General features: G+C 34.3%; 1 protein-coding gene across 1 annotated transcript in view; it reads left to right on the forward strand.

Annotated features, from left to right (window-relative positions):
* DTWD2 (DTW domain containing 2) overlaps positions 1–19,327 on the forward strand; it is a 123,926-nt gene that overhangs the window by 43,860 nt on the left and 60,739 nt on the right. Inside the window, exons 3-4 of the mRNA XM_069087845.1 lie at positions 522–616; positions 8,041–8,233. Of these exons, the coding sequence (XP_068943946.1) occupies positions 522–616; positions 8,041–8,233 (288 nt within the window). The remainder of the gene's footprint in view (positions 1–521; positions 617–8,040; positions 8,234–19,327) is intronic.

The following is a 19,327-nucleotide window of genomic DNA, read 5'->3' on the forward strand; positions in this document are numbered from 1 at the left end:
TAGCTCTTAAAGCCTATTGTATCCTCATCCCAATTTATCTTACCAGCCTCATTCTATACATTACTTCCTTTCCTATGCTTTATAGACCAGCCACAAAAGACTCCATCTCTTCTCTTCATGCCTTTGTGTTGGCCATCCCCATGCCTGGAGTATACTTTCTTTTCTGAGCATAGATTCAGCTCTTTTAAGATGCGACTCAAATGCCACCTCCTGCATGAAGTTGCTAGTGTGCTATTATTCTCTTTATATTTATTTTATATATTTATATATGTACTTGTTTTTTCCCCCAGATAGAATGTAAATTTCATGAGAGGAGAGATTGTTTCATTCTTTGTATTTATTATCTTAGAGACTAAGCATAGTTCCTTGCACATAGGTATATAATAAATGCTTTTTGACTGATGTTTTTCTTTTAACAGTCCTTTTAAAAATGGAAAAATTAAACATAAAATGTGTATGTTATAAGAGTTTGGAAAAGTATGCTTATCCATGTAAAATTGATTTGGCTTTTTTAATTAAAGGAAAGCAAAGTGTTACGGACGGTACCTCTGCTTGCTGCATGCCTTCCCCAGGACAAGGTTAAGGTCAAGATTGGTCGACGCTTCAGTGAGGAAAGGTAAATCCTCTTTTAATTCAGCTTCTGTTTTACTGTTATATTTTTTAATATTTCACAATTGTGGACTGAATTTGTCTACCAACTATACTTTCTCAGGGTGAGTGGTTTGACTAATCCAGTGTAATATGAATTCTTGTGTCTTATGAAGATTTATTATATCATAGTTTAATTATATAAAGTATATAAAGAGATTTTTTAAGTGGTCTTAAAGAAAAGCAAAATAAATTAGATAAGTTGATATTTTTAACAAACCTAAAAATTTAGTAGCGGCAAATCCCAAAATTTGTTCTATTATAAAAATGACATAGTCTTTTTGTTTTTGAAGGGGGAAGAGGTTTTCAGTCTTATTTTCTTTTCTTCTCTGTAACTGTGTATTGACTCATCATCCTTCTCAGACCATAGATCTGATGTCTTAATCCTACTGACTTTAGTCCCTCTCCTCTATTGTGAATCTGCCTGTAGCCCAGGATTACAGAGAGCGTTTTCCATTGTTCCCTTTTCTCTCAGTGTTACCTGAATTTACCTCTTTTCATTTCAGTGTTGTCTTGATTACTAATGTTGCCTTATCAGGCAGCCTATCCAAAGTGTTGGGATCTAGAATCTATGTAAGATAGAGATATATTTCCCAGTAGAATGTTAGCCTCTTAAGATTGTTTTCTCTTTGTATTCTTAATGATTGACATGGTGACTTGAATATAGTAAATACTTAATACATATTTATTGGATTAGGTTGGAAATAATGCTGGTACACGTGTATGAGAGATATATTATGTTATAATAGATAAATTGATGGGTTTGCCACTCACCCTTGCCACTTACTTGCTGGGTGACTTTGGGCAAGCCATCTAATCTTTCTGATCTCTAGATAAATTTCTATGATTATACATTATATATGAGTTCTGACCTACATTGGAGGAGTACATCCCTACCCATATTATGAATGGAAATATATTTAGCTTGGCACCAACATAGTCCTCTTTTGCTTCATTCTGTTGAGGTGACTAGATCCATAAGGCCATTTTGGTGAAGAGTAAGCATTGCTGGGCTCTAACAAGCTAAAAGGACTTTGAGCCTGATCTTAGGGGTAGTCTGAATGTGTTATATGGGAATAAAGTTGCTCGTCACCAATTGTTGACCAGTAGGTGATAAATTGTTTGGCCTTGGCAATTTATGAAACAAACTAAAATGCAAAATGGTCTTTAGTACTTACTACATGAGTCCCTTCTGCTTCCACAGTGCTGGTGGTGTCTTTGTAGACAAAGGGGACAGAGGGTACTAAGAATTGTTATAGGTCTTCTAGAAACATATACAGGGTCTATGTGTAGGAGGTGGGATAATGTAGCATTGCATATTAAGGAGACTTACTTGTGTAAGAAAATTTAGGAACCGGAGGGAAGAAACTAGTTGGAGAGCATTTTAGTAAAGATGATTAGAGACTGAATGGAAGTAACATTGTCAGTAATGTACATCACAGACCTCCCTAATAGAAACAAGATAGGTGAAGAGTATGGCAGACAGATTGCAAGCCTCACACAGAAGCATGATATTGCAGTGATGAGAGATATAATTTAACAATATATCTTCCGGAACTTGCTAATAGTTTCTTAAATATTATATATCTATATGTATAAACATACATATATGCACACATATGGACAGAGTACACATATATAGAGAGCAGCTAGTAATTTCTTTTTTTGAAAGGATTTTATTGATTTTTTTTTTTGTTATTTATAAATCTCTGAGATTTCCCTCTGTATCCTTCTCTTTTCCCTCTCCCAGGAAGCCACAGTCCTTATAACAAGGACTTCTTTGAAAAAAAATTAAAAAGAGGAAATAGAGGGGAAAAAATCAGTAAAACAGATCATTACTTCAAAATTTTGGCATCATATTGAATATTCCATACTTGTAGACTCCAACCTCTTCAAAAGATCAGGGAGAAAATGTCTTTTTATATCTATTCTTTGGGGACCAACTTGTTCTTTATAATTCACTTTGATTCCTATGTAGTTATTCTTTCATTGTTTAATTTACCTTGTATCAGTTCATTGTGTGTTTTCTGTGCTTTTCTGTATTCTTCTTGTTTGTCATTTCTTATAGCACAGTAAGCCTTTCCCCAATTGATGTAGATTTACTTTGTTTCCATTTCTTTGCTACTACAAAAAAAATGCAACTATAAATATTTTTGGCATTTATGGAACTTTTCTTTTTATTAGTGACCTTACCTGAGAAAATTGATGTAACCCGCCCCCTCCCCGCCCCCCCCTCCCACCCGCCCCGGCAGTTCATTATCTTTTGCAATTCTCTATTCCTTGCTTGCTTTAGAATGTATCTGTTACCTGTTGATCTGCTTTTCTTTTACTTTTTTAAATAGCATGATGATTCATATTTGGGTCTCATATGCAATTTGATGTGTAATTTGGTATGTTTTTGATCTAAACCAACTTCTCCCAGACTGCTTTCAGTTTTCTCAGTAGTTCTTATTAAAAAGGGAGTACTTTCCTAATTTCCATTACTTCTAATTCTCTTTTTTCTAGGCCATTCCATTTATCCACTTCTCTTTTTTAACCACAACCAAATTATTTTCATGACTTTTTCTTTATAATATAGTGTCAGGTCTGCAAGTACTATTCTTCATTTAATTCCCACCTTTTATCATTCTTTCTCATAATATGCTATAACTTTTGTTCCTCCAAATGAATTTTGTTATTATTTTATAGTGTCCTATAAAGTGTCCTTTGATAGTTTGATTGGTATAGCATTAAAATGGTAAATTAATTTAGGCATTATTTTAACTTTCATTATTTTATCAGGACCCAAGTATGAGTACTGAATATCCCTCCAACTATTAAAATTCTTTATTTCTTTAATTGATTCTATACAAGTTCTGAGTGTACTTTGGTAGATTCAGAAATATTTTATGCATTTTCTAGTTATTTTGAATAGGACTTCTCATTCTATTTTTGCCTTGTAGATCTTATTATTATCATTATTATATAGAAAAGCTATTGATTTTAGTCTCTAAATTTTCTGATTTTTCTTAATTAGTTTTATTTGCTGATTGATTCCCTATGGTGATTATCTTTATTTACATTTACCTATCTACCTATCACCTGAGGTGGCATAGTAGACAGAGCAGTATGTCTGAAGTCAAGAAAGCCTGAATTCAGATATGGTCTCAGACACTTACTAGCTGTGTGACCTTGGACAAATCATTTAACTGCTGCCTCATTTTCCTTAACTGTAAAATAAAGATAGTAACAGTACCTCACAGGGCTGTTGTGAGAGTCAGATGAGATAATAATATTTGTAAAACATATAAGACAAACTAGCAAATAATAGGCATTATATAAATCCTTTTCCCTTTTTCCCTAGCACCTTCATCTTTATGCCTTTGATTTTTTTTCTCTTGTTTTGCTATTACTAGCACTTTAAGAACTATGTAAAATAATAGTGAAGAGAAAGTGTCTTTGCTTTACTCCTGTATTCTTTGGGAAAACATCTAATCAGTCAGCATTTATTAAGCACCTGTTATGTGCCAGGCATTAAGCAGTGGGATAGAAGGAAACACAAAAGACAGTCCTTGCTCTTAAAGAGTATCTCCTCATTGTTTATGATACTTCCTTTTGGTTTTAGGTATTTTTTATGGTATTAAGAGAAGGTCCCTTTATACCTCTATGTTATGGGAATTTAAGATCTTCCTTGTCTCTAGGCCCTTTGATAGGCTTAAGTGCACTTGGAGCCTGTGGCCAGAGGCTTGTTTTTCAGGAATGGCCAAACCTTGTTGCTTTGTGATTGGGCAGTGGGTTAAGAGGGTTGTGACATTCTCTGAGCCAGGAGAAGGCTATATAAACACTGATGTGAGACTCTATTTCGGTGCTCACTTTGAGAAGAGTTGTGTGATTTGAGCATATGAGAGCCCCCCTCCCTCTTCCCCTCTGAGAGTCTCCCCCCCCAGTGTCTCTCCCCCCCGCACTTTGAAAACCCAGATGTTGATGCTTCTCTCTCTGGTAACTGACTAGGTATGGATGTAAAGGTGAGACAGTTAAGAGGCCTGTCTGCTGATATGTTTCTCTGTATTTGTTGGCTGCTTGTAACCTCTGTATTCTCTGAAGTTCAGGGTGCCGACCTTTTTCCCCTGAACTGGGTAAATGACATATGTTTGATTAAAGCAAGATTGCTAACCCATTTTGAGTCACTTTCCTTTAGAAAAGCAGATCTAAGAACTTGTGTTGGCAGCCACCCTGGGGATGCTGGGGTGCTTGCCGCTACACTCTAAGCCTTCTGTCTCAGGTGTAAATACAACTTGGTCATAGCGAATGATTTCTTGGATAAATTGCTATACTTTGTATGTAGGTTTTTATTTTAAAATTTTGAATTGATATTAATGATTTTGATCTATAGTTATTTACTTTAGTATTTACCAGTTTAAATATTTTGAATATGTTTCTTATCAAGTGAGTGTGGTAGCATCCTTTTGCTATTTTTCATTGTAATTAAGTCTATAAAGGAATTTTGCCTTTTAAAATTTGTTTGCAATGTCTCTGCACAAATTTGTGGGCAATTTTTGTAAAAGTTACATGTAATTCTGAGACATATGTAGATATTCTTTAATGGTCTCACTTAGAAGACACTATTAGTCTTTTAGCTCTAATTTCTCCAGCAATTTGCTAAATTTTGCATTTCTCATTTTGTTTATTTTTCTGTTAGATTTGTTCAATGCTGAGAGGGATATTAGTGTCTTACTGTTATTGTGTTACTATCTACGTCTTCCTGCACTTAAATTCATTTTTCCCTTTATGAATTTAGATACTATGGCATTTGGAGCATATAAAATAATACTGACATTGATTTGTTGTCTATGATTCCTTTCAGAAAAATGTAATTTTGTTGTGTATCTCTGTATTGTGAATTTCTCTTTGTTCTTTATCTGATAGTATGATTGCAATTGCTGCTTTTAAAATATGTTTTACTAATGGCTTTTGTTTTCATATCACAAAATTTTTTCAAGTGTCTCTTTTCTCCTTCTCCCAGAGAGCCATTCTGTATAATAAGTAGTACTTAAAAATTAGGAAAAAGAGTAGCAAATCAGCAAAATTAATCCTTGGACTAGATTAATTTACATCCCACATTTCCCTTGGTCCTCAACCTCTTCTCTCCCCTTTTATTTACCTTCCCATTATACAATTTACTTAACTTTATGAATTGATAAAATACAGTGTCCATGGGTTAGTTTTAGTCATTGTTTTCAAGGAATCTGTTTATTTTTTGATTGTTTTTACCTATTTTTCAGATTTCTTATTCTACCTTTTTCAGTTATTTTTAGAGTTGTACTTTATATTTACTTCTTTTTTTAATCTTTTGATTTTGTTTTAATATTTTTCATTGTTTCCTATAATCATCAAGTCCTCATTGTTCTATTTTTTAGGGAGTCCATTACTTGGATATGGTTTTCAATAATCTGTTCTAAATTATTATTCTCTTTACAATTCCTTCAGAACACTTATTTCAATTCTAATTTCCTTATTTACCTCGTTGTTTCTTGTAACCATCCTGCTACAAGACTTTTTTAAAACAGAATTTTAAAAAGTTGTTTCTGTATGATTCTCTTTTGCTTGTTGTAGGATTACTTTTTAAAATAACTGATTACTTTTTGTGTTTTTCTTAATCCAAAGTATTTCTTCATTTGGTTTGGTTCTTCCTTCCTTTCCACTTAACAGATGAAGAAATTGGGGCTTAGATAGGTTAAATGATTTGCCTATCGTCATATAGCTAGTAATTGTTAGATCTTTCTTTCTCAAACTTCGGCACTTTTTTCTTTATCTTATGCTTCTTCAAGCAGCATGAAGTATGTGGAATTAGATTGAAAAGGTAAATTGCAAAAACATTGTTGTGGGCCTCCTCTTGTTAAAAAGCATCGGTGACTCCCTATTACTTATCAATTTAAGTTCAGACTTCCTTACTTAGTATTCAACGCCATTTACAAGGTATGTTACAAGTTTATACATTTCTATCTTTTTCTGATATGATTTCCCTCTATGTACTCTAAGCTCCTGCTGAACTGGATGACTCTGGCTCTCAAACACTCAGTTTGGTCTTCCTACTTTGTTCACACTGTTCTGTGTTTTGAATGTCCTCTCTCTGCCTTTTTACCTGTTAAACTTGCATCCATCATTTCAAGCCCCCACTCAAATATTGTCTCTTCCTTGAATTCTTCTTTGAGCCTCTTACTTAGTAACGATGATCTTCCATAAATTTCACATAACTGTTTTGTTTTGCATCTCACTCATTCATGTGTTACCTGTGGTCTAGGTGGCTTCCTCCACCAAGAAGTCCTGACTCTAGATTCACAGGGCTGAAATTCATTCTGGATATGGCCTGACCCCAAATGGGAGTTAGGCTTTTCCTATCTCTCTAGCTTGTTTTGTACCCACCTTAGAAATTATGTGTTTTATGAATTATGTAGTATAAATTTCAATCTCAATCATTCATCATATTTTAAAGTCATTTCTGGATCCATATTATGAAGTCATATTTTTTTTCTGCACCCACACCTCCCCACTTGTAACCCTTATAGCAACTATGTAGTTAGGAATGTCAAAGCCATTTTTGATATTAGCTTGAGAAAGACATAATCAAAAAAGTGTATATATTCAAAAGAAATCATATAATCCATCTAGGTTAAAATGTATAGGATTTAAAATATATATATGTGTGTATGTATACATATACACACAATGTTATAAACCTTTGTCAGTGCTATAAATGGAGAATTAACTAATCAGTTTTTATGGTATTTCCTTTAAAAAATATTCCTTATGTCTATTCTTTTCTATTCTTTTCAACATCTTAGAAGAATTAGGTATCTGATATACCTTGACCTTATATTTGACATTAGAGTTGGTTTAGTAGTTTTAAGGCTGTGAACTTCTTCTGACTTGGCCAACACCAGTCGATTCCAGAATGGAGCTGGATGGAGTCTAAGCTTCTTGCCTCTCGGTAACCTAGGTGGCTCAAGCCTGTTTTGGGGCTCTCCTCTCAGTAAAGTGAAGTTGTCTGTGGGATGAAAGTAGAATAAGTTGTGTCATGTGCTTGCCTATGCTTGATAGCTAGAGAGTGAGGAGTTCTTACTGTGGAGAGTAATAATTTTTGATTTAGGTTAGAACCAAAATACCAAGAGCTGCCAGGAGAGAGGTGCTACCATAAAGGGAATATTGGTAGAGATGGGAAAGACCAGAAAGTGACTAAGTTATTGCTGTCGTTTGGGGAATGCACAGTATCTTAACTTTTTTTTTACTTAGAGTTGCTATTTTTTTCTGTTGGAATGAATAGACTCATGGATGGAGGGATAGGAAGATTTAATACAGAACAAAATGTTTCTTCAATTCACTAAAGAACTTATTTTCTCCTTGTTTTCATTTTAGAGATCCTGAACTTTCCGCTATTTGCCGAAATCCTGGCACTTTAATTTTGTATCCTGGTGCTGAAGCAATTAATTTGGAAGAATTGATATCAAATTCTTCTGATCATCTTTCCACTATCATTATCATTGATGGGACATGGAGTCAGGCTAAAGATATTTTCTACAAAAATTCCCTGTTCCGACTTCCTAGACAGGTAAATGAAATATGTTTGTGTATGTATGTGTGTGTATGCACATACATTATACATGTATATATACTTATATATCAATATATTTGTTCATGGTTGTATGTGTATGTACATATACACAAGCACACACATATAATTATAGATAATGATGAAGCCATGATATTAAGTTATTGCATTTTAAATGGACTGATTTATTGTTAAATGGGACCTACATAAAATTCACACCTATAACATTTTGGTACATGGTTCACACACATAGTAATATATTTGTTGGGCTTCTATAAGTATTGCTAACATGACTTTTCAATGAATGATTTTTCTATTACTTTAAATTTATAGATATATAATAACATGTTATTTTCTGCTAAGTAGCTTTAATCAATTATTACTTATATAACTTTATAGGGACTAATATTGTCCTTTAATGATGAGCAAATGTAGTTATTGATAGCTATGTAGTAGTACTTACAGTACGGAAAATAAGGATTCTAAGTCACCTTTGTTTTTCCTATGTGGATAGTTAGGTCAGAATCTTTTTGTGTAATTATAGAGCTCATTCAGGAGGGCCATTAATGTTCCAAGGTTTGATGCAATTACGACATTGTTGTATGCGCACACGGACATCTGAAGGACATCGCCAACAATACGGAATCTCTTGGCCTTGGTAGTTCTGTATGACAGAGGCACATTCTTTTGGCAAGCGTATTTCTCCATGTTTTACGTGATTGACATTTATCATAGGATTGTAAAAAGAGTTATCTTATATGATTTTAAAATATGTAAGGGTGATAAGTTTTGGACAACTTCATGGAATTACATGCTTTTTTATAGTCAACAAAAACAGACATATTGGAATTTTTGTTGTCTACACCTTTAGGTAAACTGTGTTTCTGTAAAGATATGGTTTGTTGTAGAACATAATTTATCTTCTGATTGCTTTCATAAAGGTTACACTTGATACATGTGTAAATTTTCAATTTTATTAGCAGTTTTTGTTAACTGGAGTCTTTAAGCAAATTATTGCAGTCTTTGGCTTTATTGGCCATTATATTGTTATATTTGTTTGCCTCTGGATCTTATGAATCTAATTTCCTCCACTAATCCATTTTTCTGTTTTCTAACCATCGCTAGTTTCAAATATCACTTTTTTGCAGTATGGTATAAGATAAGATATTGCTAGACCCTGTCTTTCCCACTTTTGTTCCTATTTCCCCTGAGATTCTTGACCTTTTGTTCCATTAGATGAATTCTGTGATTATTTTTTCTAGGCCTTTGGCAGTTTCATTGGTATACACTGAATGCAGAAATTAATTGAACCATTATTACTATTTACATTTTATTAGCATGACACAAGTATGAGCAGTTTATATGTCTCTTAGGTCTATTTATTTCTTCACAGGGTGTTTTGTAGTTGTAATCATGTAGTTCTTGTACAAAAAATTCCCAATTTTTTTTCCATTCTGTTATTTTGAATGGAATTTCACTTTCTGTATCTTCTGGCTGGTTTTTGTTGGTAATATACAGAAAGAATGATGATTTATGTGGGTTTATTTTATATTCTATTACTTTGTTGTTGTTGGTAATTGTTTCACTTAACTTTTTATTTGAATATTTAGGATGATCTAATTAGATTGCCATTATCACTGGGAAAAAGTAACAATTTTCTTTTTTCTTTGAATCTGCTTATTCTCATGATTTCTTTTTTTTTTTCTAATAATAATGATAACAATGTACATTCTGGCTTTAACTCTGAACTTATTGGAGAAGTCTTCTTTACAAATAAAGATGTCTCTTGGTAGAAACTATTTACCATATTAAGAGTAGGCCCATTTATGCTTTCTGGTGTTTTTAACAGAAAAGGGTTATTACATTTTGTCAGAAAGATTTTTTTTTGCAGATATTTATGTTATTTTGTCATTTTTATATTTCTCATTATTATTGTAGTCTATTATATTTGTAGTTTTCCTGATAATGGACATCCTGTATCCCTGGCATCAAATCCACCTGGTCATACTCAATAACCTTTAAAATGTTGCTTTAGTCTTTTTGCTAATACTGTACTTAATACTGTATTTTTGTATTGATCATTACTAGAGAATTTGTTTTTCTCCTTTGTCTCTCTCAGATCGAGACAATCTTTGTATCAGAAAAGAAATTTTATATGCTCTTTTCTTTTTTCTATTTTTAGCAAAGTTGACCAAATATTGGGATTAATTTTTCTTTTTTTTTTTTAAAGCAATCAGGGTTAAGTAACTTGCTCAAGGTTACATGGCCAGTTATTTCTGGGTGGGTGCTGAGTATCTGAGTATCCCGGATTTGATCCAGGTCATCCCCACACTGGAGCTGGTGCTCTTATTCGCTGAGCCACCTGGCCGCCTCTAAGCAATTGTGGTTAAGTAACTTGCTCAAGGTTACACAGCCAGGTGTTTCTGGGTGGGTGCTAAGTATCTGAGCCCGGGATTCGATCTCCAGGTCTTCTCAACACTGGAGCCGGTGCTCTTACTCGCTGTGCTACCTGGTCGCCCTGGGATTAATTTTTCTTTAAATGTTTGATAGAATAACTTGCAGATCCACTGGTATTAAGATTTTTTTCTTTGGGTTTTAATTTATAGCTTGTTCAATTCCTTTTCATGGGATTGATCTACTTAAATTCATGTTCTGGATATCTGAGTTTATCTGAGTATTTGGCATTTCTGTAAATATACATTTATTTTAATTAAATTAGCAATTTTGTTATCACATAATTAGGTAAAATTATTTCTAATTATTTCATCTCTTCATTTGTTGTTAATTCTTTTTTTTCTTTTTTCTTTTTGATGTTGCCAGTTTGATTTTATTCTCTCTCTTTAAAATTAGACTACCTAATAATTTATCTATTTTTTATTGTCTTTTTCAAAAAACCAACTTCTAGTTTTATTTGTCATTTGGATAATTATTTTTGCTTTCAGTTTTGTTATTTCTTCCTTGATTTTCAGAATTTCTATTTTGTTATTTAACTGTTCCATAAAGAGTTTATATTCTATGGGAAGTGGGAACTTGCTTATAAGTAGTATATACAAAGAAATGACAAGCAGGATGATTTCAGAAAAACCTGGAAAGATTTATGTGAGCTGATGCAAAGTAAAGTAAACAGAACCAGGAGAACATTATACAAAGTAACAGCAATATTGTAAGATGAAGAGTTGTGAATGACTTAGCTATTCTCAGCAATACAGTGATCTAAGATAATCCCAAAGGACTATGATGGAGCATACAATCCACCTCCAGAGAAAGAACTGACACTGTGGGAATGTAGACTGAAGCATGTTAGTTTTCACCTTCTTTCCTTTTTTTTGTCAAGGGGTAGGGAACCTGCAGCCTCGAGGCCACATGTGACCCTCTAGATCCTTGGGTGCAGCCTTTTTACTGAGTTCAAGTTTCACAGAATAAATCCTTTTATTTGTTCTTTGAAGTTTGGATTCAGTGAAAGGGCTACATTTGAGGACTTAGAGCCCTTAATAAAAGAATTTGTTCTATAAAATTGGACTCAGCCAAAAGGCTAGACCCAAGGACCTATCCGGCCACACATGGCCTTGGGGCTGCAGCTTCCCCACCCCTGAGTCATAGACTGTCTCTAATGTTTGAAATATGCTCCCTCCTCACCTGTGTCTCTGTGATTCCCTGGCATTCTTCATGCTAACTCAGGGGCCAACTCTTTTAAGAAGCCTACTCCGACACTCTGTCCCTCTAGGTTCTAGTTCCTTCCATTCAAAATTACTTTGAATTTAATTTCTCATATGCATGCTGTGCTCCCCATCCCCAAGGGCTGAGCCACACTCTCTTGTGTCTTCGTAGCCCTAGAAACTAGCACAGTGCCTAGCACATGGTAGCTGTTTAACAAATGCTAGTTGAGTGAGTGACATAGTAGTATCAACGTAAGTTATGTAGGCGAGTTGTGTCCAAAGAAGTAAGAGATCAGTGTGAACTGAAGTGATCAGGAAAAGCCTATCTATCTATCTGTCTGTCTGTCTGTCTGTCTATCTATCTAATTGAAGTCAAAGCCTACGCTGGGACCGAGGTCCTAGAGATTCCTACAGGGGAAGATTTATTTTAAACCCATATTTTATATGGATTATCAGCCTGAGAACAATATTTATGTGTGAATGTACTTCTTGTTTGGTATACAAGCTGAGGCTCAAAACCACTTCTCAGCCTGGAATACTACCCCTAGGAGCAGGTCCCTTCCTCAGTCAGCCCTGAGTTTGTGACCTGTAAGGGGTGGTGAGTCGCAGAGCTATGTTTGCACCTATTCCTGCATTTTACACCCAGTTAGGTCCCTTCATACTGGTTCTCAGACTTCTTCTTGTACTGGTGCACAGCCTTGTACTGGAATGCTGTTTCTTGTATATTCCTGTTCACATCTGGCCCCCAGTGTCTGCAAACCTCTTTCTGTCTTCATGTGTTAACCTGGACAAAAATGACTTATTTTTTTTCTTTGATTCTTAAGCAGGATTTAGTCTGGTGCATTTTCTAGATTATTTTCAGTGGAGTTGGGGGTTGGGGAGAAACTTGCTGTATTTCTTCCTGCTAGTCTGCCATTTTGACTCCACCTCTCCCTGAAGTTGTCTGTAATCTAGCATTATATATTTTTTTCTTATCTAATTTCCTACTCTCCAATCCAATTGTAATCTAATTTACATTTCTCCATCATATATTTGTGTAGAGTTTGAAAGATTTTATCAGATACTTTGCTAGAATCTATGTATATTTTTCATAAACTGAGGGAAATTTTAATTAGGGATTAGTTAGAAGGGATTCTATTTAACAGAGGTGGACAAAGAAACTTAAATATTTTAGTAGTTACTATACTGCTTTGAAGATCAATTTAAAATTTTTCTAATTATAAATATCAGAAAATATGAATTTAGTTTATGCAAAAATTTTCATAGGGCAGCTAGGTGGCACAGTGGATGAGTGCCGGTTCTAAAGTCAGGAAGACAACTGAGTACAAATCTGATCTCAGTCACTTAACTAGCTGTGTGACTCTGGGCAAGTCACTTAGCCCCTGTTTGCCTCAGTTTCCTCATCTGTAAAATGGGCTGGAAAAGGCAATGGCAAACTGCTTCATTATCTTTGCCAAGAAAACCCTAAACAAGGTCATGAAGAGTTGGACATAACTGAACAACAATAACAAATTTTCAGGAATGAATTATATTGTATAAAACATTTACCTGAAGTAACTGTACATTTGATGTAGAAATTGTCATTGGAATTAGAATTATTATTGCTAAAATTTAAAGGAATAGGTCTGTAATTTATTGAGATGGGGGCATTCTTTTCATAATAATGATGATGTTTAAATAACACTTCAAGATGGAAGTAATTGTGTGGAGATCAATTAGAACTAATATTTGATTTTTATCATAATGGAAACTAATGAATATATATGTGTATAGATATTACATGTATAATGAAATCTAACCAGCCCTTGCCTGATATAAGGTGAAAGACACAAAAAGATCATGTAGTAATATAAAAAGCCATTTACGTCACATAACAGGTTATCCAAAACATCTTTGTAATTTATAAGCCTACAGCATCTGTTACTTTGATGTCATTATCAACATTGCAGGCAATCGGATTCTCAAGCTCCATATGGCAATCACTTGTGTATACATATTATATATTTCTCCAAATATTTTTTAACAATAGCTAGCACTTAATGGTTGGAGTTAGAAGCATTATTCATTTATTGTGAAAAAAATGTTGTTGTAACACAGAAAATGACAATGAGATTTGTCCCAAATGAGTATTTAAAGGAATTGAAAGAACATATCCTTTTTTTTAAGTTTGTGGTAATGGAAAAAAAAAAAACCAACAGCACATTTTAACATATATATGTGTATAGATATACATATATATTTACTGTGAATATCTGTAAAGTTAAGATAATTATGGAGAATTATATGTATTTCAATGTTATAAAATAAACTATTAAATCTTACCTCAAAATATTACTCAGCTATCTTAGTAGAAATTTGACCTGTTTTTAGGTTTTGGTAGGTTATTTGACATAACAATATTTGATACCTTTCTTTTTTTTTTTTTATAAAGGAATTGGGGTTAAGTAACTTGCTCAAGGTTACACGGCCAGGTGTTTCTAGGTGGGTGCTAAGTGTCTGAGCCCGGATTCGATCCCCAGGTCATCCTGACACTGGGGCCGGTGTTCTTACTTGCTGTGCTACCTGTCTGGCCCATTTGATATCTTTAAAAGTAAAAAAACCTTACAGTTGCTTATATGACCATTATTCATAACTATCTATGAATAGATATATTCCCTTTGCATGGGTAATTTGATGAATCTGCTCTTTCATTGCTACAAGAACACCTTCCACTTGATAGAGTGGAAGTCTCTCCATAGCCTCTGATTGTTTTTTAGTCTGCTCCTTGTCATCCCTTCAATCTCTCAAAGGGGACCCGCCCCACCCCGCGTTCTGGGGGCTGACCTCACATAACAGTCCATCTTCTGCCTCTCTGCTTTTGAGCTGGCTGTCCCCTGTGCCTAGAATGTGTCTCACCACCACCTTCTAGAATCTTTTATTCCTTTTAAGACTCAGTTTAATCAACACTTTTACATGAACACTTTTCTTATTTTACCAGCTACTAGTTGCCTTCTGCTCTGAGAATTACCTTGTATCCACTGTGTGTACAATAGTTTATGTATTTATGGTGTACCCTGATAGAATGTAAGGTCCTTGACGAAAGGAATTGTTTTAGTTTTTCTGTGTATTCTCAGGGCCCAGCACAATGCTTGGCACATTATAGAATTGTGATAAATGTTTGTTGACTGACAGATCTGCATGAGTAGTTTCCTCACTTGGCCTTTTCTATACCAGTGAAATCATAGCCAGACAAAAATAAAAGTGTATCTTGTTTGCAAAGTACTGTGATACATATTTAAGATAGTAAATTAGTCAACAAAAAATTTACTGAATGCATTTATTTATGAAAAGAAAAAAATTTAAAGGGGGGCAGGTATAAGGACAAATCTAATATTTCCATGTGCCATAAGTACATCCAACTGGAGGTGTCTAGCAGGCAATTGGAATTGTGGAATTGGAATTAGGAAGTTCATTTGTCAAAATTATGAGACAAAAAGAGCCTAGGAACCATTTCAGCCAGCAAATATTTGACCTCTTTCATAACTGAGAGATTTGGCAGCTAAGGACAACACTGGTTTAGTTTATAAATTTATAAATTTGTTTGTAAAGTCTTAAAAAGGAGGGTACTAGAAGAATAGCAAGAGTTTTACTTCTTAAACAATGGAAGGAAAAACGAATTTGGAGAAAGTTTTGTAATGGATAAAACAAAACAAAGTCATCTGTGGAGCATTTAAAGATCAGAATGAAAGAATAACTGATAACAAATTGACAATATCTCTAAAGATTTTTTTTATAACAATTCCATTTCACCATTAAGGTCACTGGAGCCACAGTATTTGGATTATAATATCACAGTGCCAGTTGTGCTATATGGGGACATGGAAATGATGCTGAAGAAAAGAAAGATGGAGTAACCAAAAACTTGTTGACCCTCATAGCTAGCTCAGAAAACAGCAGCAAGAAAAAAACCTAAAGCTAGGGATGGTGCCTCCCTACCCCCAGGGGAGCAGAGGCTAATTTTAGCAAAAATTCGAAGTTAAGAAATAGGCTAGAAATACGAGCAAACAAAAACAAGAATTTGAGCAAAACAAGAAATATGAGCAAACAAAAACAAACAAAAAAAGAATTTGACCATAAAAAGCTACCATGGTGTCTTGGAAGAACAAGACATAAACTCAGAAGGAGAAAACACTGTGAAAACTTCAAACGGGATCATGAAGAGTTCGATATGACTGAAATGACTGAATAACAACAGTGTACATTTGGAACTTATCCTGGTATGAAGTGTGAGGTGTTAGTCTAAACTTAATTCCTTATATACTACTGTCTACTTTTCCCTGCAATTTTTATCAAATAGTGAGTACCCCCAGTTGCTATCTTTGTATTTACTGGGTACTAGGCTACTAGGTTTACTTGCTTCTGCATATCTGTCCTACCAATTGATTTATTTCTTAAGCTGTACCAAATTGTTTTGAGAATTATTTCATAGTATAGTTTTGTAGTATAGTTTTAGATCTGATTTTGCCAGGACCTTGTCTCGTCCCCTGTAGCCTCCCCCCCCCCTTTTTTTTTTTTTACTATTTCTCTTGAGATTCTTGACATTTTGTAGATTCTTGACTTTTTATAATTACAGATTAATTTAATATTTTTCTAGTATCATAAAGTAATCTTTTGGAACTTTGATTGGTAGGGCACCGAATAAATATATTAAATTAGATAATATTGTCATTTCTGTTGTGTTGGCTCAGCCTACACATGAACAATTCATATTCTCTAATTATTTATTAGGTGTCTTTATTTGTATAAACAGTGTTTTATACCTATAGTCATATAGTTCCTAAGTGTATCTTGCTAGGTAGACTCCCAAGTATTTTATAAATTTATACATTCTATATTTATTTTAAAATGGAATTTCTCCTTCTATCTCTCCCTGATGGATTTTATTGCTATTATAAAGAAATTCTGGGGACTTGTGTGACCTCCCAGAGAGCGGGGACTGACTTGCTTCTCTTTCTGTGTGTGTCCCCAGAACTTAGGAGAGGGCTTTGCACACAGTAAGAACTGAAATTCTGTTTTATTCATCTGTTTCCTCATTTGGCTATGAAAGGGAAGAGGGATGTAGAATGATAGCTTAAGATGATGGTAATGTCTACTCGAGATCGTCTCAGGTCTCATCCAGCTCAAAATCTCTGATTGTATCATTCTCTTAAAATGAATTTTGAGATTCTCCCGCAAGAGTCAGTGATCACTCTAGTTTGATGGTACATTCTTTCTGTGGTAAGTAGCAGCTGTGTATATGTGTCTCCTACAGTACCCAGAATAATACCTTATACAAGGAAAATACACAGAGATATTTGATTTGTTGATATGTATAAGACTAAGACTCACTTTATAACATAAAGTTTTAAATCATTTAAAAAAGTAAATTTTTTCCCCATGACACCTGAGAGCTTATCTAATGAAGCCTATTGCAGTAGAAAGGATGCTGGATTTGGGAGTCAGAGAGGCTGTGTTCAAATTCCAGCTCTTTCACTTACTACTTGGGCGACCTTTGGTGAATCACTTAATCTCCCTGAGTATTATTTTCCAGAGTTGAAAAAGGAAGGGATTGAAATAGAAACCTTGTAAAGTCTCTTTCATTTCTAAATCGATGATTCTGTGATTCTAAGTAGAGAGATTACACAGGATATCAGCAAGGAGAAATCCTTAATTTATTATGTGCACATAGTTTTTCCCATTAGTTGTTTTTCCCTTTCTAAATTCTTGTTGTTGGATTGATTGACTACCCTTCTTCCTGAACATAATAATAACAGCAGGTATTTACATATAATGTCTCATTTGAGCTTCACAACAACTCTGTGTGATAGACACTATTATTACCCCCATTTTACAGATGAGAAAACTGAGGCAGAGGGAGGTTAAATGACTACCAGTAAGTGCCTGAGGCAGGATTTGAACTCAGGTCTTCCTGTTTGTGAGACCAAATAGGTCTTATCTTCTATACCACCTGGATGGGTTTCATGTATCTGTTTTTTCTTTGTTTTCCTCCTCCCTCCCTGTTCACATCTTCTCAGGCTCCTTTTTTGAAACACCATCTCCTCTTAAGCCCTCACTCTACATATCTAATCATATCTTCCTGCCATATCTTCATGCTTCCACTTCTGCAACATCTCTTCCATCTTGCCTCTCTCCCCTCTCAATTCCCTCCCCTTTTCTTCACAGTTACCATGTTATTCCTGGTCCTCATCTCTTCTTGTTTCAATCATTGTAGCAGCTTCCTAAATGCCTCAAGTCTCTCCCCACTCTAGCTCGTGATACACATTGCTGACTAGCTAATTTTCCTTAGGCACAGAGCTGACCATTTCATTCTCCTAGTCAATCAATTCCAGTCATTTCCTGTTGCATTAGGATAAAATATAAACTGTTCTGTTTGCTTTTTAAAGCCTTTCACAACCTGGACACTCCCTAACTTTCCAGACTCTTTGGGTATTATTCCCTTCCTTGCTCTTTGTGATCCAACCAAACTGGCCTTTTCTTTGTTCTTTCCATGGAACATGTCATCCTCAGTTTCCATACTAGCTATTTTGTACTAGCTATTCCCATGCCTCAAATGTATGCCCTCATTGCCCCTACCTTATAGAGTTCTTTTATTTCTTTAAGATGCAGCAATAGCACCATCCTCTGTATGAAGCCTTTCTAATCCCCAAATGCAAAAGGTCTCCCTCCCAAATTGCGTTGTATTTAATTTCTTTTTATATGTATTTTTCATTTTATTTTTATGCTCTGTGTCTTTTTGTAAGTAGTTGTCTTCCCATTAGAATAGAAATTCCCTGCAAGCAGGAATAGTTTCAGTCTTTGTACATATGTCCCCCATGTTTAGCTTGACACAAAGTAGGCATTTAATAAAGGCTTGTTGATCGATTAATTAATGCATATTTTAGGCTATTATTAACTTGACCTGAGTCTTCTCAGGTTTATTTGATACCAGTTCATTTGACTTTTCTTATTTGTTTGGCTTTATCTGGTGGTAATAATTCTATGAATAAAGTAAATGGTGATTTTATTCAAAATATTATTATACATATTCTTGCCTACATATTAGATATTATTATTTGTCTTATAAAGTATTTTCCACTTTAAATAAATCTTAAATCTCTGATTTCCTTGGCCTTTATTGAGAATATATATTTGTGTAAGATAATTTATTTGCATGTTAAATAGTAATAAATTATTTCGTTGGCAGATTTAATTGAGTTTCAGGAATTTCTGCAAACAAGAATATAAGTTAAAAAAACTTAAAATAATTGTTTATAGACATAACACATACAGTACAGTGACTTTTCTGGTGAGCAGTATGATTATATTGGTTCTGTTTCGTCTTCTTATTGTGCTGACACTCCATTAGAAAAACACATTATTCAGAGATGTTTTGCTTGAGCCATGTTTGAAGGAAGACTAC

This window comes from Petaurus breviceps, unplaced genomic scaffold (assembly GCF_028583685.1).
Source record: "Petaurus breviceps papuanus isolate PSGF00001 unplaced genomic scaffold, PetGlider_PUasm1.0 183, whole genome shotgun sequence".
NCBI classification, from domain to species: Eukaryota; Metazoa; Chordata; class Mammalia; order Diprotodontia; family Petauridae; genus Petaurus; species Petaurus breviceps.